We start from the raw sequence: 27,250 nt of genomic DNA on the forward strand, positions 1-27,250 counted from the left end.
ACATATGTGACCCAAAAATCCCAGGATCTTTAACAAAAAGCAGAGCACATTCCACATGAATGAAAGAAGTAGCTGAATGGATATAATTTGCAAGAAGTTTTTGCTTTGGCTACCAAGTTTCTTCTGTTGTAAGTTGTGTTGTTCATACTCACAGTCATACTTTGTTATAGTCAGTAATATCTTCAGGTTTACAATGTTACCACAGATCTGACATTATCTTACCTTTGGTGGTTTCACTTTCACGTATTAAGTAAGTACCCCTTGGATTTCCAAAGGATAACAATTGTCTTTCTGCATCTTTTCTGCCCAGTTTGCCAAAGTACCATCTAAACAAAATAAAAAATTGGAAATGTGAAGGACGGTTTCATCTAATTTACAATGTTAATGACAAAAACAGACAAGGCATTCTTCACACCGCAAAACAGGAGAGACTAATGAAAGTAATAACAGTTTACAAAATGAATGTGTGGTCACACAGTGAGATTAAAAATGGCAGGTCCATTAATTTCAAATGTTATAAATATTCTAATTGTGTTAATCAAGAAAAAGGCAAAACAACCGCCCCCATTGCGACAGTTGTAAATCAGGTGTCATAACCACTGGTGTTTTTAGTACAAACTCAAATGAAAATGCTATGGGTTTGACTTGCGGACGTTAAACACTATTCCTATGCCATCACCAGCTCATGTAGTGAGAAATTCCACAACTTCACCACTCTTCCAGTACCCCTTCCTATGCTGATGGAAAAAAACAATCTCTCTAACAACCCCAACTAATGACCCCCACTGTATGGTACTTGGTATGAAAAGTTCATTACATAAATCCTATACTGACGTAGGAAACATGGTTGTGACTTATACAATGGTAATAATGTATTTATATCACATGAATTTATTCATCACAATTTTAGCTGCCACTGTGTGCAGCTACTCAGCTTTCTGCTAGCTACTAGGTATAGAAACATACATTTATCTACATTACATGTCATCTGACGAATTGCAGCACAGTTTGCCAGTTTGTCTAATTCTTCCTGTAGCAAGTTACTATCCTGATCTGTGTTAATGACCCTACATACTTAGTGGTATAAAATACCATCACTATTATCGGATTATAGGTCGGTGTGCTATATATATTAATACTAAAAGGGATGCTACAAAAAAAAAGAACATTTTATCAGAATTACATACTCTTCAGCTTGAATGGAATCCACCGGCGCCACATAGTTACTTGGGATATAACCAGTTCCACCAGTTGTCAGAGAACGAGCTTCCCACCAATCCCCCTCGCTGCAGGAAGACATGTAAAACAGGACATGAATATTAAAATGTACAAGAAAACCAACAGCAATGTAAAAATCTAAGAATTATTATTATTATCTTTTATCTATGATTTGTGCTATAAATCATACAGATGCAAACAATTTCTCCAAAATTATTTACTGGCAGTCATTTTTCTGATAAACATTTTATGATAATGATAATGACCCATTCTCTCTGCTTCCTTCATTAAGTGGTTAACACTTAGACATACAGAAGTCATGGTCAGCAACCGACAACATGCTATTGTAGTTTATAACAACATGAATAACCCATTTGCTAATTTTTTCCTTCTCCAGCATACTGTTATATGGAAAGTAGGATGTAGTAAGTAACTGGTTCATACAATTTGATTGACAGTCCCAGATTTAACTTTTTAGCCCCACCAAAGGAGACTTTTTACTGCCTCCCCTACATTTACCAGGAGCTCCATGGGTCTGAGTCATTAAGGAGAGCAAAGCAAAAAAAGAAGTAAAATTGCTTCGGGACAAACCATGTTATGATGCAAGGGGTGCTAATTAGTTTATTATTTTGCACATAAGTTAAATACTGGCTTTTTTTCATGTAGCACACAAATACTTGATAGCTTTATTTTTACACTGAAACTGTAAAGCTCATCTAGGACATGCCCTATCCCAACTATAAAACTGTTCCCATATTTTACATTTACCTCCCCACAATGCAACATGGTATTGTTAAGGTGCAAATATATTCCTGCTTTTTGCTTTACTTTACTTAATGATTCAGGCCCCATGATTTCAACTGACACCACTTCAAACCAGTAAAATTGAAACAAATATATTCTAACAGTAATAACAAATTATATAAATAAATGGCTAAAGAGGCAGAAAGAAAAACCAATACATTTAGTAAAAAAAACAACAACATTTATTATTACTGACAAATCTTTAAAAAAACAGCCAATAATGAGATATATTAAGTGGTAATTTACACTGCATTGAAGTTGTAGACTTGGTACTTTTCAATGAGTCAACATGAAGAGTCTTGATGTAACACACAGCTTTCAAATTGTTCAGATTTTTCAAGTGAGTCTACAAGATGTAACCTAGAGATTTTTAAAAGCTCTGTAACCATTGGACCAATGAAGCAATTGGTACTTTCTTGAAGGAAGTCAGATTTACAGAGCATTGTGTTCCATGATGACAGCACGTCATCCTAAATCATGAAATAATGAAAGCAGCTGTACGGATCAGAGATCTTGAAATGAACGGGTATTATTTTTTTCAAGGCGAGCTTTCAGCTGCAAATCTGTCTGCGCTGATACCATGTAACTGCATTATGAGATTTTCTACAGCCCCTTCTGTCACTGGTGTCTCTACTCACAGGGAGCTATGACATTAAAGCCATTTTGTTGTATAGCACATATATCACACATTTTATTTCAGAGACTATGGGATTCAGTTCCACCGCACAGCCAGCAGATTAAACACAAACTGTATGCCCATTGTTAGACTGTTGCTTTAGAGTCAATGCACACTCAAAAGGAACAATGTCAATGTCATGTAGATTATATTACAATTTACAGGAATTTACTTTATTATTCATGTGTCTACCCATGTAAACTTTTCCTTTTATTTGTAGGTGGTGGTGGGAGTCTGGTTTGTAGAATAATGAAATTGTGATAAGTAAGAAGCAATTTTTAGTGTGCTGGTAATGGGGCATCATTCAGCACTTACATTTTACTATTATCTTTGACTTATAAGGCGCCACAAAGGGTCCGCAGCGCTGTACATTACATATACAGAAAACAGAGACCCAAGATACAACATGATACAAAAATATATACAAACACAGGTGACAGAGTAAAGCAAAAAAGAGGGACAGATAGTGAAAGGGAAGGTAGAAATCAGCGAGAAGAAGGCCAAGCTTAAGAAAACAGGGAAAACAGGGCTAGTGAAGCAGGCCAAGAGGTACAGAGGGTGATGGAATAGTAGAAGACATCATGGCTCAAGTCCTGGATCTTTGCCTGCAGGATAAGCAATTTATGTCCTCCTTATTGGCAAGAGACACAGATACCCAACATAATCCACCACATCCTTAGGCTAGGGACCATCCTCTACATTTATCTATAATATAAAAGCCTAGCGGCGTGTGTTAGTCTGTGTGGGAAAAAAAACAAAAAACAAGCTGCAGCGCCACCTGCTGGGCGGAGGTATACACTGACCTACTAAATTCTTAGCATTATCTAATATATAAAAGTAAAAGCCTAGCGGCGTGTGTTAGTGTGTGTGTGTGTGTAAAAAACTATTTTCTCAGAAAGGGCTCCTCCAATTGACCTGAAATTTGGTATACTGACATTTGACAAAAAAAATTAGAATAGTAAAGTCAGTTAACTTCCATCATCCCCCTTTCCCCCCGTGGGAGGGGTAGTAAAGGCTAAATTTACGAGTTGAGGGGTCAAACTAATTTTCGTGAGGTAATTTTACCTCATGAACACACATTAAAAAGGGCGCTTGCCTCGGGAAGTAACGCTTTTCCCCTGAGGAGGCCTGGGCTAGGCCCAAATGCATGACAAGAACCTTTTTAAGACCTTAAGTAGCTTGATTTGACTAGAATGCATGAGTATCATGCACGGGTTAACTTGTAAATTATAACAGTTTACCACCTTCTCAAACCCTACCACACCTTAGAACATGGAAACAGCAGGACAGGGACTGTTTAAATACAATAATGGTATGTTCTAACATTATAGCATTATGGCATATTACAACTCCTGTAAATTGTGAGGGTGAATTTCGAGTATGTGGCCCATAAAATGAAGAGGAGGAATTAATTGGAGAGGTTACTAGTCTATATGCAGATCACTGGAGCCAAACACATTACTCCTAAGGAGGGGATCTCAATTTGCAAATAAAGAATTGGAGTAGGCTCTGGGAAAAGATGATCCGTCATAGCAGGAATCTCAGCGTCAAGTGCAGTAGATGTGGAGCCTTTGCTGACAAGCTACAAAGTAAGATATCGATAAGGAGAAGCTAGATGGTTATTGGAAATGGGGAAGAGTTAATACTTATTGATTTCACTTGAGGACTGGCTAACACAACAAAGCAATTCTGCTTTAAGAGGCATTTTAGAACATATTTCTCATTGGGCTCTAAATTGTCTGTTTCACCTCGTACTACAAATACAGGGATTAATAATATTTGTTTTTAAAAGCGGGTAAACTATACAAAAAATAGAGGTTATGCAAAGCTGATAGTCAAGCAAGCCTATGTCATGCTCAAAAACTGGATGGCATTACACAGAAATATATTCGACAATTGGAGTGTATTTGCATATTATTTCTAAGCTTATATATCTCCCTAACTCTTCTAAGTATATATCATAATAATGATGCAATTTGCATAATTGCGCCTGTGCTGTAGAGTGGTTATGAGAGTGTGCTAGGCTTGATGACATATCCCCGCCCACCTTGCGTGCTCTGCGGGAAAATTGGCTGCACTTTCCAGATTCCAGGAGGTCTCCTCCTAAAATCACTCCTTTTAGGCAACTATGCCTCTATATGGTAATGTCAGCAAGATTCCTATTTTTAGTGACGTCGTATTTTTCACTGACATATCAAAATTTGTTTTGACTTTAATGCATGCAAGTAAATAAACTGATGCTTGGCAGCTATGCGCTACAGAAGTGGTAAAAGCAAAATAAGCTGTGTAAATCCTATCAGGAAACACTAGATGGCAGCATTTTACCAGCATGCTAGCACCAATTATGGCTACTTCACACATAAGCCCATTACCAAGAGCAGGACAACATGTCAGTATTTATTCAGTGTGGTCATTTTAACAGTGTGCTGCATGCAAATGACAATGAAATGTCAATCTGACAAGTACTGGCAGCACACACATACACACGTTTGTACATTATTCACCATCCCTTTACTACAAAATATATTAATATGGTTAATATGATGGTTGTAAATATGAATAGGGTCAGTTAAAAATAACAAAAATATGAAAACAGCGTAAATTGTCTTTTGTGGCATCATGCACCTATATTTTTAGGGAAATGCATGTATTTGTGGGCCAAGATGGTAGTATCTGCGCGGGTGCAAAGGTTTGCACTGGCTGATGGGAGTGTAACGTCACACACCTAGACTTGCTGGGTAGTGTATGCATTTATGGTAGCCTCTCTGTGGGTGCTAAAATATATATGCAGGGGCGCACGCAGGAATGTCAGGGGGGTCCCCCCCCCGACCCCCAAAAAAAACAAGCGCAGCTCCGTTTACAGCAGCGCTGTCCTATACAACAGCCGCGGCGCTGTCAAAGAAGCGTCCGCGACGGTGCTGTATACAATACAGCACCGCCGTGGACGCTTCCTTGACAGCGCCGAGGCTGCTGTATAGGACAGTGCCGCTATGGTGGGCACTGAGTTAGCGCAGGGGGGAGTTTCTGGAGACTCAGAAACCCCCCCTGCATGCGCCACTGATATGCCAACTCTCCCTGAATGTCAGGGAGACTCCCTGAAATAGGGGTGATCTCCCTCACTCCCTGAAGAGTCTGGGATTCTCCCTGATGCTGAGCCAGTACAAGACGTGGTTGGCTTCTCCATCTGTGGCATGATGACACAGTTCAGAAATTGTGTCCAATGTCCATGTATTGATGCCTATAAAGGTGGCCATTTTCATGGAGACCAAGATTTAATCAAATACTGACAGGTAAGACAACATGACTTCAGTAATGGAGACAGAAATGTAAAAGACACTTCAGTCTCTAGAGATTCATTAGCTGCTTTCCTTTAACGCATAGTTGCCTACTCTTCCAGAATGTCCAGGAGAATCCCACATTTCTGGGAGACCTACTGGGAGAACAGGGCAACCTCCCAGTTCTCGCCCCCGCAGATAAGTGGAGGGGGTGGGGCTTAATGACGCAAATATCGCATCATCTTAGCCCCGCCCCCTGCTGTAATTGCCCAAAATTGTGTCGATCATTTCGGGGGTGGGGCAAAAATGATGCGCTTCATCAAGCCCAGCCCTCGCACGCCAAACCCCCCCCCCCCCGGAATCTCCCTGAAGCCAACGAGGAAAAGTTGGCAAGTATGTGCTAAAGTTGTGACTGGCTGACGGGGTGAATTGAGCAAATTCAGGGCATGTCTTTGCTAAGTAGTGTGTTTTTCATTACTTAATCTACACATGTGTAGAACTGATAATTAAAGCATACTTACCTACTTTTGAAGGCAGCTGTCCAGGAGGGGGGGGTCTGTCAAGGGGGCGTGGCCATGAGTGGTGCGCTGTTAGGGCTCCGCCCCTGTCAACCTTTGGCAATTCTAGCCAAATGCAGCAGGGGCGGGGCCATGATGGCGCATTTAGCCCCGCCCCCAGCATTTACAACAACGGGGACAGCTGGATCCGGGATTTTTGCCTGCTCTCTCGGGAGTCCGGGAGAACTCCCAAATATTCGGGTGTCTCCTGGACATTCCGGGAGAGTAGGCAACTATGTATTAAAGTAGCACTCCGGGATTACTTAAGTAGTCAGTTCTGTTGCGTATTTAGAACTCTAACTAAAAGCAGTGTGTTACTTAAGAAGAAAATCACCCCTGTAGTATTAGTCCCACCCCACAACATCTGTAGTAACACTTTTCTCTCCCATCCCTCCCCCATAGTAAAACATCACCTCACCTTTGTAGTAACACATTTTCCCACCCCTGTAGTGTTGCTGATGATAGTGTAGCTCATCCTTTCTCATTCGCCCCCACACACCTCACTGATAAATAGCCGATCTCACCGCTGCTGCTGCAGGGCCAGGGAGAGCCCTCACCACCACAATGAGACCTGGTGCAGATGACTTGGGACAATAATACCACTGTAGTATTTCTGTTCTGGCGTCTCAGGTCAACATGTTACTGTCCAGTTTCTTCAGGTCACCAAAATTGGCCTTGCAGGCCTCATGCAGACTGTGGCCTGCTGGTAGTGCATCAGTGCCTTAAAGCCACTAGGGGGACACCACATCAAGATTTGCAAGGGCTCTACATCTTACTGCACTATAAAATTATATACAACAGTTTTATTATCAAGTGAGTGATTGCTATCTGATGCTACCAAAATAATCTGTGTAAATATTTGTTATATGATATTTGATCAGGTTGGTGTATGCAGACGCAAGTAGGATGCAGATCCTGCAAATATGATCTGGTCTTCTACTATTGAATATACTAGGCAATCGGTGCAATTACCAAAACATTGTTTTAGGTTTTTAAAACAAGTGTTAAAATGTTCTTAATACCAAATATAAAAAAAAACATTTACCAAAGAAGATAAATATCCATTTGTGTATAAGAAGAGAAAGCATAATCTTTTCTGACAAGGAACTTTTGTTATTAATTTTAGTGTTGATAGTGTTAAAATAATGTAAATATAGAATATATTCTTATTATTTACACATATCTAAATAGTTAAAATAATAAAAATATAACAAAAAACAATGGTTATTTATCTTAAGAGTCTAAAATTATACATGAGATGATATAGGTGTTATGTATTAATACTACTACTAATAATAATAAATAAACTGATGATGATGGTGTTATTTTTTTCTGAATATATATTTAAAAACTTTTTTTTTAGAAAGTTTAATACTTTATCAGTGGCAGGTGGGTAAACTTGCTCAACATGGAAATAAATGTACAACAAATGATTGGTTTCAGAATCTAGCATGTAGACGCAGCTTCAATGGTGCTTCTGCAGATACTTATTTATTTGGTATAAAGGGCTTTACAATGTTTTATATGGAATAATTGCCCTTTATCTGAAATGTGGACACTGCAGGGTTCCCTTAGTGTACATGATGTGGTGTGGTTAAAATACACCATACACTCACCAGCAGTGTCCTTAAAAACTTTAGTGAATTAGAGCATGAATTTCTCCATTTCTCACTAGGTACTTCTGGGACACACTGCTCACTATGTAGAAAGGAGCATTTAATTTTCTATATTGGAATTTCCTATTGCAGATCTATTTAAGAGGGGGTTATTTACAGACTGAATCTGAATCTTTACTTTGAACAGAGGAAGAGGATATTGGTTCGAATTTGACTGCCACAAGTATCTTGTTGAGGAGGTCAGCCTCTTTAGGTATATACACATGGAGCAATCCAGCAGAGAGCACCTGTCATGTAGAAATATACTTCATTTATTTGTCCTCTATACAAATGCTCTGATTTTGTCCATTTACACTGAGGACATGTCTGCTAGGCATCATGTGTTTAATTCCATAGAGATCACACTTTTCCATCTTCTCATGCATTCCACGGATCTCAAATGTGAATGGAATGCATACAAAATAAACCCATGTGTACAAGTTTTACATAATCTGAAGGCAAGCCTAGAATTATCCCCTTTTTGGTGTGGCATCCGCAATAAAATCCACAGGACATGCTTGTAATCCTTGCTACAGACCTACTTGTATTTCTTGCTAGAGAAGCATGTTAGAAAGGCAGGGCAAACCACTCCAATCCAATATTTAATTAACAAAGTAAATTAAACATTGTCATAGGAGTAATTGTGTTTGCCTGACTGATTGTCTTCCACATTCTAGATCCTTTACAGCAGACAACTGCATTTTTGCTCTTTAATTTGTGCTTTAATTTGTGCTGCGATTGATGACTGCTTTGAGTTCCCGCTGAGAGTGCTGCATGCGTATGGCAAAGATAGTCATCTGTTGTGCTTTGTCATGGAAAAATATAGATTTTAATGTATTGGATGTCTAGCCTTTTTATGCATGCACCTTTTTGTACCTATTTGTGTAGTATGCAATGTTTGATTTTCTCTCTTTACTGTTGTATTTTTTAGGTATTTGTTGTTGTTCATTGACTTAAATAAAATGGATAAAAGAAAACAAAAATCCAAAGTTAAAACTGAGCTCAGCCCAGCACTTACGAGCTATTAAGTATCTGGAATTTCTCTCCTTTCTGAAAACTTAGGTCATCTTCCGTTCTTGCTTCATAGTCATAAAGAGCCACAAAAAGCGTTACTCCTAGGGGAACAGAGCAGATCACATGGTAAGTGGCAGTACATTAGCTCATATGTTAAGTAGTTCTGGCACATATTAGCCAGTGCATTTACCAACTAACCCAATGTAATTGGATCCATATGGTTTAGCATGGCCTTTGCCAATTCTTGACAGGCATGTAATGAAAATAATTTCCTCTTTAATTAATAGACTTTTTTCAATGGGAAGACATTGAAATGTTTGACCACCATGCTTGAAGAAAATTAGATTTTATACCTTGTATTTTAATTCTATTAATGTTCGATTGCACATTAAATGCTTATCATATTGAAACCATTTTAATATTTCTTGGCTTGTTTTATCCTACAATTTTCTGGTCAATGTCAAGAGTTGGCGGCATAATGATGTTCTTGTATTTCTGAATACGCTGTTCGTAATATCTGGTTCCACCCTCTCCCACTTTAAGTGAGATTTTCTTATCCAGGAAAATGAAATGTTCACATTCTTTTTATTTACACTAATACAACACTACTCTGTATCACAATGACCATCATGAGGGGGTGAAAACAGCATTCACATCAGAGTTGTATGTGTACAGCCTGATTGGAGTACAGTTTATGTACAGTTATATTTTTGCATTTTATAAAAAAAAAACAAAACCTGAATATATTTTTTAGTGTATATGATCATATTTGCCCTTATTTTAAATTAGTTTTTTCTGTTGAGCTGGTGGATCCACGCTCCTTTCATGATACTGTCTTGTTGGACCTTGGGACACAACAATTCCCAGCATGTCATATTACTATTCAATAAATATTAATTTTTAAAGCTTGGAGAATATAACTATTGCCCCATGCAAAATTGTTGAAGCTTGGTCAGGTTAGTTGGGGAACAGTGATAGACAGTAAGTTTTGACACAGATTTTCAATGGACTTTTTGTCAGACTCAGTCCTCTACTTTTCTCACCTCTTCTCTTGGGGGAATAATTTTCTCATTCAGCCTCCAGTACCAACTCTACCTGATAATACCCAAATTTGACTCTCCTCCTCTGACCTTTCCCTTTCTGTATTATCTTATGTAACCAACTGTCTCTCTCTCTGCTATCTCCACATGGATGTTCCATTGCTACCTAAAGCTCAACATATCAAAAACAGGGCTTATCATTTTCCCTGCTACTAGAGTCACCAGCTCCCTTCAAATCTCCGTCACCATCAATAACACTACAATTTTCTCAGTCTTCCAAGCTGGTCACACCTTGGTCACACTTGACTCTGTCCATTGCTTTATTCCTCACATCTTGTGTAGCTCCCATTTCTATTGCCTCCACCTTCGAAATATAGCAAGAATACCAAAAAACATCCATTGTCTCATCATCTTCTTCTTCAAGCCTAAATTTCAATCTTAAATGACGCAGCAAGATTAATCTTTCTCTCTCACCTTTCCACATCTGCTGCTCAAATCTGCAATTCTGTACACAGGTTCCCTATGTTCACAACAATGCAATTTAAACTTTTCACCCTCACCTACAAAACCCACAACAACAACAACATATATCTTAAATCTCATCTCAAAATACTCTCCCTCCTGCCCTCTTATATATACCTCTAACCTGTCTCTCATCTCTGGAAACCACCTCTCACAAGCAACAACAATATTTTTCCTGTACCACTAACATGTATGGAATTCCCTACCATGTCTGCCTTTAATTTGTCATCTTGCATCGTCCTGTCAAATGTTACGGAGCACTGTGGTGCCTTACAAATCAACAATAATAATAACAATAATAATAATGCCTTTGGTCTTGTAATGTTCACCAGGTTTGTTTAGAATGCTCTTTTGGTCTTCTTCCTTTTGAATAATTTTTGAAATGTCGCTACTATACTGTAGGGTCTCACACTGAGAAAGGTATTTGTGTTCCCCTAATAGTTGACAACAGGAAATGTACTAATGTCTTACACTGTGGGAGTTTTTAGGTAATGTATTGCACTTGTGCAGAATTCATCTTACAATTTACATTTAATCATTTGTGTTTATCAATTGTAGAAATGTTCTGGAAAGGTTTTCTAATATTTCTTTTGCTTTGTCATGGTAATCAATACTTTGTGGATCAGTGGCGAAAATCCTACTGAATCTATTTCAAATTGAGCATGGGTGGTAACAAAATGCAAAAAAATGTGTTGAAGACCAAATATTTTGCCAGGGTACTATATATAGATTATATATAATAAATGGTTGGTCTTACCAGTTCCACCTCTTGTACGCAAGGTTCCTGTGTGTGACGACGAGTTGACTCCTCCAAAGACTGTAAGACCCTGTCCTGCATTCCCATGGAAGTTGTTATAATTTGGAATGGTAGTCACAGTGAAGCTAGGGTAGTGTTGTGGAGTGGGGTCTGTCCCATAGCGGTATCCTAAGCTCTGAGTTAAACTGTTATCTCTCTCATCTGTCAGTTTGGTTGCTTCTTTGTCCTTGCATTGCACACAGCCCATTATCTATATCCCTGAAATTAGAGAGAAAAATAAGAATGAAACACAAAAATAATCCAGATTGTATATTACATTTCCTGTGACTGCGAGACAATGAACTTCAGCAGTTTAATCACTATAGCTGGAATGTGTAAAGCAGAAGTGATATACAACTATGGCTAATGCTTATACTTAATAAACATTTTTCCCAATACATACATTATTTCTCAAACAGCATAAGCCGTTGTGTCTCACAAATGAATATTCCTGAAAATAATTTTTTCCTGTAATATCACTTTTTTGGATCTTGTTTATAATCCATATGTTTTGCAAAATTTACTAACATCCTGACAACCTGCTGACCTATGCTGTAGATTACTATCTGGAACCTCCTTTTATCCCTTATTGGGCAGTGTGGTAGCTAAGTGGTTATCATTTCTGGCTCATAGCACTGGGGTCATAAGTTTGATTCCCGGCCATGGCCTTATCTGTGTGGATTTTGTATGTTCACTCCATGTTTGCGTGGGTTTCCTCCGGGTGCTCCAGTTTCCTCCCACAATCCAAAAACATGCTGGTAGTTTAATTGGCTGCTATTAAATTGACCATAATGTGAGTTCTCTATACAGTGGTGCAGAATTAGTGGCGCTATATAAATAGCTGCTGCTGCTGATGATGATATTAGTTGGTGTCACCACCTGTAATCAGTAAATTGAGCATTTTTAAAAATAAAAGCGGAACACAAAATGTAAAAGCAATCAATCGATGACAAGAAAACAAAAAACAAACCGTGAAACAGGGTTTAATTTGCAGACCATCATTTATATATAGATTTGTAAATGTTATATATTAATGAATATGAACCCTTTGATAGGCTCACTGACGGAAGCCCTTGATTGGACCAGCGGTATTTAAATTCAAGCAGCATTGGGACTTGAGCCATCCTTACGAAAAAAATACAACCGCTACTGAAATGTGTCAAGGAGTTTTTTAATAAAGGACCCAAGCAACAACATCTGGCAATTGTGCTAACAGCTCATTGGATACTAAGAACACAGGACCTGCAGATACAGCAAATCGTTTGGTGGACAGATCATTACTGACTGCTTGGGGCAAGTAGTGGAAGCATTCAGAACTCTGGTATTGGTGAGACTTATCTATCTGGTTTATACCAGCAGAAGAGACCATCTTATTCGATATTCTACAAACAGCAGTGCTGTGTCCACCATTCTTATTAATTATATTCATTGTATACACTTCCTCCTATTAAACTACACTGTTTACCACCATTTACAACTCCAAAGTTTTATCTATTACTCTGGTTAACTGGCTGTTCATGTTATGTCAATATATTAATAGGCCTATATGAGAATCTGAAGTTTCTAACTACTCATAATTTACTCATGATTTATTGCTGCTATAAGGTTCATATACATACAGTGTATGTATTATACATTTGTTTTCATGTGCTATATTGATTTGTAATAGTTTGTAATAGTGTGTAATAGTTTTATTGATCTGTGAAATATAGTGTGATTCTTAATTTATCTGTCGGGTACTTGGAGTTCAGCGATACAGATTTTGTTCTTTTCCCTCTTTTTGTTGTACTTTGCAGACCAGTTGTACCAGTTGATCCTTTTTAGGTTTATCCTGCGGCTCCTCTGGAGCATAAGGGTAACTCTCAACAGTTTCCTGTTCCATTTACCCCTTGTCCTGCTCCTTAGCCCTGGTCCATTGGACAGTATTCTTAAATCAGAACATGCCGCCTACATTAGGACAATAGGGAGGTATGGCTGAGGGTGTAACTATAGCCATAGCAGACCATGTGATTGTTATGAGGCTCAGAGTCCTATGGAGCCCTGTACAAGAGGGAAAAATTGCTTTAAAGTACAAGCTTAATATGGCTTCATAATGAGTTTTTCTAGGCAGTTATATGACTTGTAAAGTAATGAAGATAACATGACTGTAAATATAATTCAGACTAATGTGCCAGATTACTATTAATACAATTAGCACTCTGCCCTATTGGATAGGGAATGGGGATCAAGCAGATTGTGCTGACTATGGCTTTCTTGGCCCACAATTTAGCTACAGGGCCCAGACGTTTCTATGTAAGCCAATGGAAGCATCCATGATGCATGTAAACACCCTAACCCATGCTGCATTATGATGTCACGTGATTCGAAAGCCTGAAAGCTTAAATCTAATAAGTCAAATAGTTGATAGAACTAGAATTTTACTATCTTTAGTTGTTGGTGGCACCACGGCTAGACTTCATGTTTCTTGAGTCCTGCAGCAAGGAAGACATAATTAATTTCAGGATGCTCCAGAGCATAAATTAGGGAGTACCTGTGGAGGGGTGAAAAAAAATAAAAAAATGTAATAAAAAAAAAGTTTATTTTATTTTAATAATGAAGCATTTTTTTCCCTATGGGCACCCGCCTGCTAACGCAATCCTGATAGCCATCAGAGGATAGCAGTGGTACTTGTCCCTTGGTAAATAGACTTGGCATAGGAAAGCAACACAGGAGGGCCCCAGCGATGGTCACGTATCTGTAATAACGTTTACCAGCTGGGAGCTTTAGTAAATAGGAAGCCCTAAATCCTGTGAAAAATCCCTTATCTCCCTTTAATAAACAGACCCTTAAGTGAGCTGCTCAGGTTTCCTCCTGTGAAGTTGCAATGAAAGAATTTATATAATTAGGACAAGTGAAGGCACGATGGATTCTTACAGTAGAATGAATATTGCTTTACAAACGTGATTTGTAGCCTCCTTGGCGGACCACATCCATATGCAATCCATTGGAAATGGTCATGTTCCTGCCCTACAATGTTATTTTACTTGTTTAGTTCAATTATGTTCTTGCTGTAAACTTGAGTTCCATAAGAAACATTAACCTGAAACATTTCAGAACAGTAAAAATAAAACAAATTCCATTTCCGTTTATTGATTTCCCACAGAAAACTGCACTGGTTTCAGTTACAGAAAGAAATACCCTATGACACAAAACGGAGAAAAGGAATCATGTAAGTAAGCTGTTGGATTGTTACTCGCATCCACCCACTGCTTCGGTCCTAATATTTCCCTGCGAGCCAAATGAGAGGCAGCCAACGCAGTGAAATGTGTCTGCATGAGGCACTTTGCCAGGCTATACACTAATGAACGTGGGATGAGGCAAGAGAATGTTCTGTACGGATAGGCATTCAGAGATCATGTTATTCTTTAGCACGATGCCATCATTTGCTGAATTGTATAGAGGCAATGGAAAGACTCTAAACCTTGACAATCATATATTGTAGGTAGATGGAAATAACTGCCAGGTGCTCCAGCACCTGCACCATTTACACTGCTGCATTATGTCTATGTGACATATATGTGTGTATAGATGTAGTAAACTTGCTATATTATGTACTAAATATATATATCCTCCACACAGTTTCGAAAAATGTGAAATCTTTGTGTGATGATTGAAAATTTCAATACTGACTACTCAGCTCTATGTAAAAAAATTAGTGTTATGCATTAAAATATTTTACTGAGGATACCCTTTGTTCCTTACTCTCTTTTCACTATAATGAATATACTTAATTACTGCATATATCTGACTGCTTTAGTGCAAAAAAAGTGTTTGTGATCTACACATAATAAATGCCATTGTTCTGATGTACAAACAATTCATCTGATAATCTGTGCATAGCAATTCACTGGCTAAGCATAGAAATTCCCAGACAGAGAGGAATCAGTGTTATATGAGTGACCTTATGACTAGGTCATCTTCTTGAGAAGTAACCCCAACAGTAAATCAAGAAAATGACAACAATGAGTGTTGCTTGTCTGCCCATTCATTAAAACATTCATTTTGGAGTCTATTTAAATTGTACTGCAAAGCCTTCCTAAGTGGTCCCATTCAATAGCTTCATGAGTAAGTGCATAAAATATAAATAAATAGTCTGACTATCATTTCCACATTAATGATGTGTAAATGAAGTATATATGTTTGCTATAGTCTTTCCCTTTCTACAAAGTAGCAGAATAAAAGGGGGTTGTTGGAGTTGCATCCTGCTATTGAAGTTAAAACCCACAAATCTGAAGTATCACTGCCTAGAAAATTTGGAGGCCTTGATCTTAGGAAAGAAAAGAGTCCCAGGAGTGTACTGCTATTTTTTTTTAAAGAAATCAGCTTTAGTTGGCACCAGAGCTCTGTTAAATATATACCGTACATGAAATAGAGATGACTGTTTGATATGGGTGATAAAAATACTACACTATATAGTATTTGAACTCTTTACTTTTTGTTTTTATATCTTATCAGGTGGATCCAATAGTTATGGATCCACCTGTAATATTCTTTCTGTAATATTAATTAATTTGCGCTGAAAACAAATCTCTTTTTTTCTTTTATATGGGAAGCAATTTATTTATACACACCACACTTTGAAATATGTACAGTTAATATTTAATTCATAGGGATCAAATATTCCTATTTCTATTTGAAACTGCCCTCACTAAGGTCACTAATGACCTTCTCCTTGCTAAATCCAATAGACACTACTCCCTTCTTATCCTTCTTGACCTCTCTGCTGCCTTCTATACCGTTGACCACGCACTCCTTTTGCAAACTCTCAAATCTATAGGCCTCTCTAAAACTGTCCTCTCCTGGTTTTCCTCTTACCTCACCAACCACTCCTTCTCAGTCTCTACACATGACTCTACATCCCCCCTCTTCCCCTACCTGTTGGCGTTCTTCAAGGTTCCGTTCTTGGCCCCCTGCTTTACTCCCTCTACACCTCCTCCCTTGGTGTCCTCATCCACTCCTTTGGCCTCCAGTACCACCTCTATGCTGATGATACCCAAATTTATCTTTCATCCCCTGACCTCTCCCCTTCCCTTCTGTCTCGTGTCTCCTGCTGTCTCTCGGCCATCTCATCTTGGATTTCCCAGCGCTTCCTTAAACTCGATATCTCCAAACTGAACTTATCGTCTTCGCCCCTTCCAGGACTCTCCCACCTCCCCCCCCTCTCTATTTCTGTTAATAACACTACCTTCGTCTCTGTCCCTCAAGTCCGATGCCTTGGGGTCATCCTTGTTTCCTCCCTCTCCTTCAAGCCTCACATTCTGTCCCTCTCAAAATCCTGCTTCTTCCACCTTTAGAATATATCCAAGATACACCCTTTTCTCACCACGGAAGCTATGAAAATCCTTGCTCACTCACTTGTAATCTCTCGCCTTGACTACTGTACCCTCCTTCTCTCTGGCCTACCTGACCCTCACCTTGACGCTCTTAAGTCTAACCTCAATGCTGCTGCCCGCCTCATTTTTCTCTCCCGCCGCTCTATCTCTGCTGTCTCCCTTCAACAGTCACTATATTGGCTCCTCATGGCCTTCAGAATTAAATTTAAACTCCTCAACTTCACCTTTAAAGCTCTTAATGAACCCTCCCCTCCCTACATCTCCAATCTCATCTCTACCTACACTCCTACCCGCCCCCTCCGCTCTGCCTGTGACCGCCACCTCCCTACTTCACTGATCACCTCTTCTCACTCCCGTCTCCAGGACTTTGCCCGGGCTGCTCCCCTGCTGTGGAACAATCTTCCATCAGATTAGCATCTACTCTCAAAGGCTTCAAGCGTGCCCTTAAGACTCATTTCTGTATTCAAGTCTATCAGTCCTCCTCCTTGTGCTAGCTCTTTCCCCCAGTTAGTACCACCCTATTTGTGTCTCCCCCTTTCCTTTAGGATGTAAGCTCTCAGGAGAAGGGCCCTCTTTCCTTGTGTGCTCCTTCTACTATTCCATCACCCCTTGTACATCTTGGCCTGTTTCCCTAGCCCTGTTTTCTTAATCCTCTGCCTACTTCTCGCTGATTTCTACCATCACTTTCACTTATTGTCCCAGAAATAATTTGATTTGCAATACCATGTTACCTGTGTGTGCATATTTTTTTGTCCTTCATTTTCTGTTCTTTCTCTATCATGTTGTGTCTTGAGTCTCTATTTTCTGTATATATCATGTATGGCACTGTGGACCCTTTGTGGAGCCTTATAAATTAAAGATAATAATATATTATAACTAGTAATTACACAGGAGATATGGAGGAACACATGGAGTAGTCAGGTCATTTGGTTGTCATTAGCCTAACTGCTGTGTGACACCACATGACACTGTTTTTGTTTTGTTTTTTAAAAATAGGTGTGTGGCCAAATCGTACACAGATCACAGTCATTTGACGTTTAGGCTCAGTGACTGAACCTAATTATGTGTGGCCAGTACAAAAATGCAGCTTATAGAAAAACAAATTGAAAAGGCATTCAATGAGGGGGTATAATCACAATAACAATATAAAATTAGCTGATAGTCATTATCAGTCAGTTATTACGTTAATGTGATTAACATTATACATCATTACACCAGCTTCTACACTAAACAATATACAAATGTTCTATAGAAAGGTTGGAGTAACAAGCTACTTATAATAATCTAAATACTTACCATGGATACAATCTATTACATGCTATTTGTATTTCACCAACATTTAGTTTTATTCCACCAATTTTTCCATTGTACTTTATATCTGTGGTTAGTCCCATTGCTTTTACAAATGTTCCTGCATGCTTGTACATAGTACTCATTCAGCACAAATTGCAGTAAAATTGGAATTCAGCCCTACGAACAGATGCTCTTTATTAGTTACACATGCAGACTATGACCTTCCCATGACTACATCGTAAGTGAGCTGGAAAAAAAATAAAACATTGTGCACAGCGGCCCGTGTTCCCTTCATGTTGCTTGGAGCACTGCAGTATTTATTTATTTTACTTGCATGACAGAATCCTTAACAAAGTATGGAGCTGTAAAATGTTTCAGAAATTACAAAACTATATAAACATTCTTCTCCAACCCTACTGGATGATTGAAGAGCAGGGCTGGTGTGGGGCAGTGCATCAGTATATGCTCAACTGTGCATACGTTACAGCGCCAAACCCAAGGTACAGCCTCCACTGAGCGGGCTGCATCTGATGAGTGTCATCACTGCTCTTTTGAACATTAGACTGAAAGGTGCACAAGTGAAAATGACACCACAAAGCACAGTTTAGAGCTTACTGGACTGTTTAGTGAGCTCTGGGAACTGCAAGAGAAATGGCCTATCAGATCTTGCTTATTAGAGATCCCAACACTTCTCATAGTGGAGCTGCTTGTGACTCCATCTTGCTTTTTTTCAGACAGTACTATGGGATGTATTTATCCAAGGGCAAAAAGCCCTATGATCGCCGAACCCTATCACGAGTTAAACGCCGGTGATACTACTGCTATTGTCAGTGGTAGTTTCCCCATCTTGACATGGACAAGTCTTTTTAACACAACCAAACAAGACAACGCAAATAGGTCCACTTTATACAAGCTGCTAGCTTGTATAGAGCGGACCCATTAGCACTGTGTATTTTGGTTGTGTTTCTTTGGAAAACTGTAAAAATTCATAACATGACAACATGAACAATTTAGATCACATATTATTATTATTATTATTATTAATAATTATTATTATTATTAATAATAATGAAACCAAGGTTACTGTACAGGGATTTTGGCTTGACCTTCACTTATTTGTATGAAGAGTCTCATGTATTTGATATTCCTTAAACCCTTTTAGACTAGATTTGCTCAGTGTGATTTGACACTAGTCACATAAATCAATATACTGTATAATAAATATGTGTATAATGCATGCTGTTAAATTATCTAAAGCTGCACCATGCTTTATACAGCTTCTTTCACATGCATTAAGCACAATTTCATGAAACAACTCTCTCCAGTTCTAGAGGCTTGCTTCTGGTCAGCTGTTTTATCTCTGTCTGTCTGTCTATCTATCTATCTACCTATCTATATACCCTCACTGGGTACACATTTCATTACAATCTGGTATCTAGTTCAAAGCTGAGCACACAGTCATTTGAGCTACTGTGACATCACTAGCCTTTCCCATGTCCCTGTGTATGAATCAACAAATCCACATAGTACAATTCGGCCAAAAAATCTGCTGCACTTTGTAACTGCTGTATTAGAGAACCACTTCCCTCCATACATGGCAAGGTCAGGTTGCTGTAGAAGAGTGATAGAGAGCATGGCAGATTTATTAAGTGAAGTATAAACACTCCATTTATTTCATGTAGATTATTAGGTAATACATGGCCTCACATATATATTAATGTTAAATTGTGGCTTTACTTGCTATTTAATAGCAAATTTCATTATATGCACCAATTTTCCTGATTGTCTTAAGAGAATAATGTTGCCCAAGGCAGTGTCACACCCGATTAATTAAACGACACATTTATTGATTGCCGCAAGAAAAACAAGCCCATCCAACCAGCACTAGCATGCTTGCCGGAATGTCTATGCAAGATAATGTCTGCACATCATGCAACAGCAGCATATATTCTTAGCTAGGTTGCTGCTGTAATTTTGACTTAGGGGCTACCCTTTAATGACAGTATTTTACAATGGAGAGTTTTACAGTGTAAGTCAAAACAAATGATAATCAGGCTGAAAATGTTCGAGAACCTATTCTGGGATCCTATGCGAGAACAGAGTGCTGCCTTGTTAATACTGTAAAAAAATGATTTTATTATGTGCATTAGTACATGACACAGGAAAGTCACTGTCACATCCGGACAGTAATAGAGGCTAAAGCTGACTTCATTTGCCCAGATTATTTAAGAAGCAGTTGTTGTGGCAGAACTGGCCTGCTGCCGAAAGGTCAGAGGTTCGGCTGGCAAATCCGTGCGGAAACACATTAGCACAAAGCTGCTGTGTGAGCAGACAGAATAAAGTCACCCCCTCCTTTAATGGAAGAAATGAAAGAGGAGTAGATTTACCCTCCGGAAACACAACAAAGAGCCATCTTTTCTTTTTTCACTACTACTTTAAAGGAGTTCCCTTGTCAGTGGATTCTATGAATATTATGGGCTCATCTTTTTCAAAACAATGCACGACTTCTCTTACTCTGTGGTATACCCACTGCTGTCCAGAAATCAGCTAGGCCCAAGCATAATGTTCACTGCTGTCTTCACAAATATGTGTCTGATTAGCTATTCTGTAAAATATTGCTTGAGACTACATCTCCCCAAACACAGCTTGTGTCCTGGGAGATCAGATGAAGGAAAATATCATGTTATAGACATCAAACAAACACACTTTGGCACTACACATCACTTAAGTGGGTTAGACAGGGGTCAAATCGACATCCTTAGCCCTGTAGTAAGTTAACAATGTCAAATGGAAAGTTATATAGAGTTTAGTGTGCTGCATTACAATCCTCCCCCCCCCCCCCCACACACACACACACACACTACAAGGATAAGGCTTGGATTATAAAGTCAGTGAGCGGTATCATCATCATCAGCTATTTATATAGTGCCACTACTTCCGCAGCGCTGTACAGAGAACTCATTTACATCAGTCCCTGCCCCATTGGAGCTTACAGTGTAAATTCCTTAACACACACACACACGGTATACAAATATCATATATTTTGGACAAGTATAGTTGCAACAAGTGTCTAGCTGATGAAACGGCTAAAATGACTCTGTATATTGATACAGTCTGCAGAATTTACACTCAACACTCAATTTTACACACTATTACCATTACTGCGCTACAATTAACCCCCTCATGCTCAGTACTGCACTGCTATCATGTGTCAATGACATGGTAAACCAGTCATGCACTGTATTTTAGCTCTGGAGACAGCTCTGGCAGCTATTCTGAGTTCAGGAACACTGACATAATGACATTTAGGATTCTTGTTTTGTATTATTTATAACCTAAAGGCAAATATAGCTACCCAGAGAGGAAGTAGGGAATGAAATAGGATATTATCATTTATAGCCTTGGAATTACATTTTTTAATGGAGCCTGTATGGAGGAATATCACATGATGCCTTATTTAGCGTTATAAATAAATCCATCAACTTGCAATTTTGCACCTTGGCAAAACCATGTTGGGCTGCAGGGGAGTCAAATTTAATATGTGTGGACAGATTTAGAGTTTGGAGGGGGATGCGACCTAGCTGGACTTTAAATCTGAGTGTAAAAATAAAGCTGCCCAGTATTTGTGTGCTACATGCAAAAGCAGGCCGTATTTGTGCAAAAGCAAGTTGTATTTGTACCAACTGCATCACAATATGGTTTGTCCAAATGCAAATTTGCCCCCTTTAACTGAATTTGCTCCTAATTCAAAATAAGGCCCATTGCTGCACGCAGGAGGTAAGCTATGATCAATATGTAATGTTTCTTTATATATATTGCTACTAACAGGGCATATAATTTCTTGATAAAAATGAGTGGTTTTGGATGGTGCTGTTGACCTCCAGGCTGAAACAGCTCATCTCATGATCTCCCAGGAGAAGCAGCAGGTGTTCCTGGCCTGAAGAATTTGAAGAGAGGGGCATATACCTTAAAATGTCTAAATTTGGGACACAGGCCCGGCCTCCTCCGAAAGGGGCTTGTCCACATCACAGTGGTAATAAACAAGCCCCCAGGGCGTGCCTAATGATTTTTAGTTGCTAGGCAGCCCACAAACATCTCCCCTAAAGAAACACTCCTTGAACTACAGGAGGCATCTGTCAGAATCGGGACAGTGAATGGTATTTGTTCGCATCATATCCAATCACATGAAGCTGTCTCCAGCAAGGAACATTTGCTGCTTCAGTGTCTCCTAGTATTAAATAGTGCAATTTACTGGGCGAACTCCAACCCTTTAGTACTGGCCAGTTACTGTACTTCTTGCACTAATGTAAGGTGCACAGGGTATAAATCAGAACTTAGACAGTGTAATAAATATAACCTCTGGTTTCGATTACCAGGCAGCCAGAAGGCAGCCTTAACTGTAACACAGTGGATGCCCTCAGATGACTAACAGTATAAAATGTCGTGCATATAGTAAATTAAAAGTGCTGTATGCAGAGAGATAATTAGCTCCACTCTTTGTTTAATAAATGGTTTTCTTATGCTTAAAAGGGACTACATACTTCATCATGGGGTGGTTTTACAGGTTGTTGAGCTAAGAAAAAAACCTATATAACAATTTGTACACCAGACCTTGCATATAGTGTCCTTCTTAGGGGAAGCATAAGGGGTAGTGCTGGCATTTTGAAAATTTAAGGGAGTTCTAGCAAAACTATATTTTAAAAATTGCCAACAGTATTCTAATGTGGTGGGATTCAAAAGAGTGTATGAAAGAGTATGGAAAGGATAACTACAAAAAATTAAGATCACAATTACACCTTGAAATCGGACTTCGGAAAGAAATCACCTGTTGAAAGCTGAAAAATACACTGTTTATGCAATTTGACAGATACATTGTGAATACCCTGAGAAATATAAGTAACCAGTAATCAGTGCAGTCCACAGTTTGCTTCTATGGTCACAGATGCTGCTCGGGAAAGCCAGTTATTCACAAGCCATTTGACAAAAAGTAGTTATAACATGCATGATGAGTTGGACTTACACCTGTTTGCATAAAGTAATTTGTACAGATTCACACTGCACATGCTCACAAAGAGAACGGGCGAATATGAGCCAATGCAGACCAATGCAAGTATCTGGCACTTGTGCCTCCATACGAGTGAGGAAGGACTTAGCATGAAAACTCATCAGCCTGAGTACAGTAAGGACATTGCACAAATGCAGCTCATGCAGCCCTGAATATACACTTTTTTTTACAGAATTTTTGTAACATAGTTTTGTAGCGTAAACGGGCACAATGTGTTTTTCAATTTCAAAAAATGATTTCAGGCACAATTCCTATTTCAAGTATCAGGAGAAATCCCAGTAAGATGCAGTACTCAGCATAATGATTTTAATTGGGCAAACTAATTTGTAATGAAGTTACCCTCTAAACATTCACTGCTAGATAGGTATATCGATCTTGCGCCTTAGATAACCACACCATTCCATTCACATTTCTGTGCTGAATTGGTTTTAGCAGGAAAAGCTTACTGTACCCGAGTACATTCTACATGTTGTTGGGAGGAATATGGATTTTTCCCCCCAGCACCGTAGTCTAATACAGGTTTTCCTTTAGCTACTTTCATGCAATTGTAATTTTATTGTGCAAATTCTAACATTTTGGGATACTAAATATGTGTATTTTATCAGTAGTTTGGTCTAAGTAAATCGACTTTATAATAGAATATTTGTATTTTTTCTGCACTTATGATTCTAGACTATGTGTAACACTTGGAGAGCTACTTTGTGTCTTATAAGACCAGAGTTGTGTTCTCCATCAAGGGGACTCCAGTGAAGATATCACAGTGTGACAAAGAGATGTCTAATAAAGATAGCTCTGTCTGCTTTTTCCACTCACCAAATGTGAGCCAGGTTCCTCCTAGCAGACTGAAGCTCTTAATCACGATTAAGACCATTGTGGGAAGACAATCCCTGGAATGTACAATTGATGTCTGCAACCAAGGACTGTGATCATGTAACTAAACAAACATAATAAGTATGATTATTGGAACAATATAATATACTGTATGGGCTACATTGAAGGAATACTGAGGTAGTAAACTTGGAAATGTCATAAACAAATTCAATTTGTATGATCAAAGAAAATCTTGACTTTGTTCCTCCCTGTGTGGAACAGAATTACTGGGATTGCCAAAGACAGTCTGAATTATTTTTGTTACCAAATAGTCCAGTGATAAAGAGAGGAGTCTTAAATCATTCAGGCTTGATCAGCTGTTCAATATTACAGATCTGCATACAAACCGCACACAGTGATTCTTAATCCTAACTGAATATATACAAGAAATAGATAATACAAAAATGCAACTCTATCACAGATGGTGTCCTATTAATCATGTAGCAGTGTGGAACATGCTTTATACAGAGAATGCCACATCAGCTGCTTCATTCAAAAGCAATTTGCTGTCACATTTTATGCTCAGAGTTATATATGCTTTGCTTTGTAAGCTGTTGGTGCCATTCACTAGCAGATTGCTCTCCACAGTGTAATGTGTTACAAGACCTACTGGAAACTACCTGCGTCCAGTTATTGATCAGTTCAGCAATATTTTGAAAAAATCAATACACATGCATGCACTTGTTCATCAACAAACAGCATGTGGGATGATTTTAAGTAACTTATTACTTGGCAACGTGATTGGAAAAGACCATTATAAAACAACTAAGTTAGTAAAATATATATACTGGTTAGTGGTGCAGCTTATTTATATATTTGCAACATTTCCAGACAAAGTATCATAGCTCCCACTTAAATCATAGCTCTGGACCTAAACAGAACTAGTCACTATAACGATATAATTACATAATACAAAATTGTCATGATTTGTCCCTGGCTGCAGTTCAGCATCTTCTCCCTAGATGCTGCTATGCCTTCATCTATTCCTGCCTGCAAGGGGTTAAGTCAGGGTTTCCCAAACCCAGTCCTCAGGGCTCCCCAACAGTACAGGTTTTCCGGATCACATGTGACATAATTAGGACCACCTGTGGATCTGTTACAATGTGTCAGTCAGTAATGAATACACCTGTGCTCCAGCAAGGAGATATGGAAATCCTGCACTGTTAGGGAGCCCTGAGGACTGGGTTTGGGAAACCCTGGGTTAAGTTATTATCATTGGATCTGTATCATGATCAGCTGTGTCTGGCCTTTATGAGACTGCCATTCCCTGCAAAACTGATCCAGTTCATTAATTGTCACTGCTGCTGGTCTCACTGTGAAAACTCCTGTGATCTGATCCTGACTTCCTCCCTGGCATTTGACTTCAGCTTGTTCCTACATTTTGCTGCTCCCCCTCTTGTTATCCGACCCCGGATGCGTTTGACCTTGATCCTACTTACTCCCTGGTATTATTATGGCATTACTACTCCTGACCACTGGCTTGCCTGACCCTCCTTTTGCCTAATTCTCCCATGAATCATCCAGTGCCTCCAGATACCCTATATCTGCAGTCATCTGTCTAACTTGTAAAACTAGAGTCTCCAGCTTCTCATCTTAACCTGGCAATATAGACATCCTATATCTTAAGCCATCTGTCTGACTTGGACAATCACAGTCTCCAGCTTCCCAGCTTAACCTGGCAAATGAGACACCCTGCATCTGCTATCACCTGTCATACTTGGAGAAACTCAGTTTCCAGCTTCCCATGCAAACCTGGTTAACCAGACAACCCACACCCACTGTCATCATGTTGTGCTTGGTCTCCAGCTGCCCAGCCAAACCGGCTTACGCTGACTAACCTATACCTGCAGTTATCCTGTTGTGCCAGGTATCCAGTACTCTTGTTCCTCAGATAACCTGTTTCAACTGTTTCTATGGACTTATGTTAATTGCCTTATTATTTACTATATCTCATTTTTACCTGTTTTTAAAATAAACCACTTTGTTTCATTTACATTCTCTCCATGGTTCATTCACATTCTCTTCATATTGGGAATCCTGACAAGGACTTTATACATCTTTACCCAACGCGGGGTGACACACCAATTTCATAACATAGCAGGCTAACAGAAGCTAAGCCAGGAGTTAACATTCACATGAATGTTACCCATCGCCCATGTAAGAACAGGGAACCCCAATTCTGTATACTGTTTCACTGACACTGTTCAATTACTATTATTACTGATGCTATAACTTATAAGGGCAGGTTCAATTTAGTAGTTTAGGGTGATTTTGAACATGGTGGGGGGGATTATGGACATGGAGGGGGCTGCAGGGTGACAACTCAGGAAGGGAATGCACAAAGTTGAGAAGGGGGTTGAGGATGCTAAGTACAGGGGTAATTAGTAGTGAGAGGAAATATAGAGAATGTGCTTAAGGGAGATAGAGGATTAAGATGAAGAAGGGGATTGAGAAGTGGGATGTGGTAATATAAATGGAGCACAGAGACGTATGATGTGCTCAGACCTGGATTTTCTATTTATTGTAGACCCTCTTTCCCTTCCTTAGGGAAGTAGCATATCTAAAAGTGGCCATTACAGAAACATTTCAAAATTACCTCTCCTACTCGGATCATACACGTACTTAATATGGAAATGCATAACAAGACCGTATACATTTTTAATATAACTTTATGTTAGCCATGTTGCCTTGCCACAAATCCAGGCCTGCTAGTGCTTAGCTGGACTAGGCTGTTAGGGATAACCAATATATACATGCATATACTAAGGTAATTTGATAATTATATGCGTCACTCGACATGAAGGATTAAGAGCTCTCCAGGTGCAGGCTGCAAGAGAGGCCAACAGAAGAGTCTGCCTCTCCCAACACAGCACAGATGTGTGAGGAAAGGATTCTTAATGTAATATGGGTAGGAGTGGGCTATTAATTTATTGGTGAAGTTTGGGTGGGGGGCTAATTATTTAATGGGTGCTATTAATTTATTTAGGGGTGATGGTGTGGTATTTAATTTAATGTGGTGCTGAGTTTGGTAGGAAGGAGGGTTTTTATTAAATGTGAATATGAATTAATGTTGGCAATGGTTTTGGGAAATGG

The 27,250-nt window shown here is 39.0% G+C and overlaps 1 protein-coding gene across 2 annotated transcripts in view; it reads right to left on the minus strand.

Annotated features, from left to right (window-relative positions):
• The window catches only part of FYN (FYN proto-oncogene, Src family tyrosine kinase), a 130,631-nt gene that overhangs the window by 25,204 nt on the left and 78,177 nt on the right, over positions 1-27,250 (minus strand). For both annotated transcript variants that reach the window (XM_075202935.1, XM_075202934.1), the window contains exons 3-6: positions 11,519-11,776; positions 9,204-9,300; positions 1,188-1,286; positions 223-326 (exon numbers count right to left, since the gene is read on the minus strand). In XM_075202935.1, the coding sequence (XP_075059036.1) occupies positions 223-326; positions 1,188-1,286; positions 9,204-9,300; positions 11,519-11,765 (547 nt within the window). In that variant the 5' untranslated portion in view covers positions 11,766-11,776. The remainder of the gene's footprint in view (positions 1-222; positions 327-1,187; positions 1,287-9,203; positions 9,301-11,518; positions 11,777-27,250) is intronic.

This window comes from Mixophyes fleayi, chromosome 3 (genome assembly GCF_038048845.1).
Source record: "Mixophyes fleayi isolate aMixFle1 chromosome 3, aMixFle1.hap1, whole genome shotgun sequence".
Classification (NCBI taxonomy): domain Eukaryota; kingdom Metazoa; phylum Chordata; class Amphibia; order Anura; family Limnodynastidae; genus Mixophyes; species Mixophyes fleayi.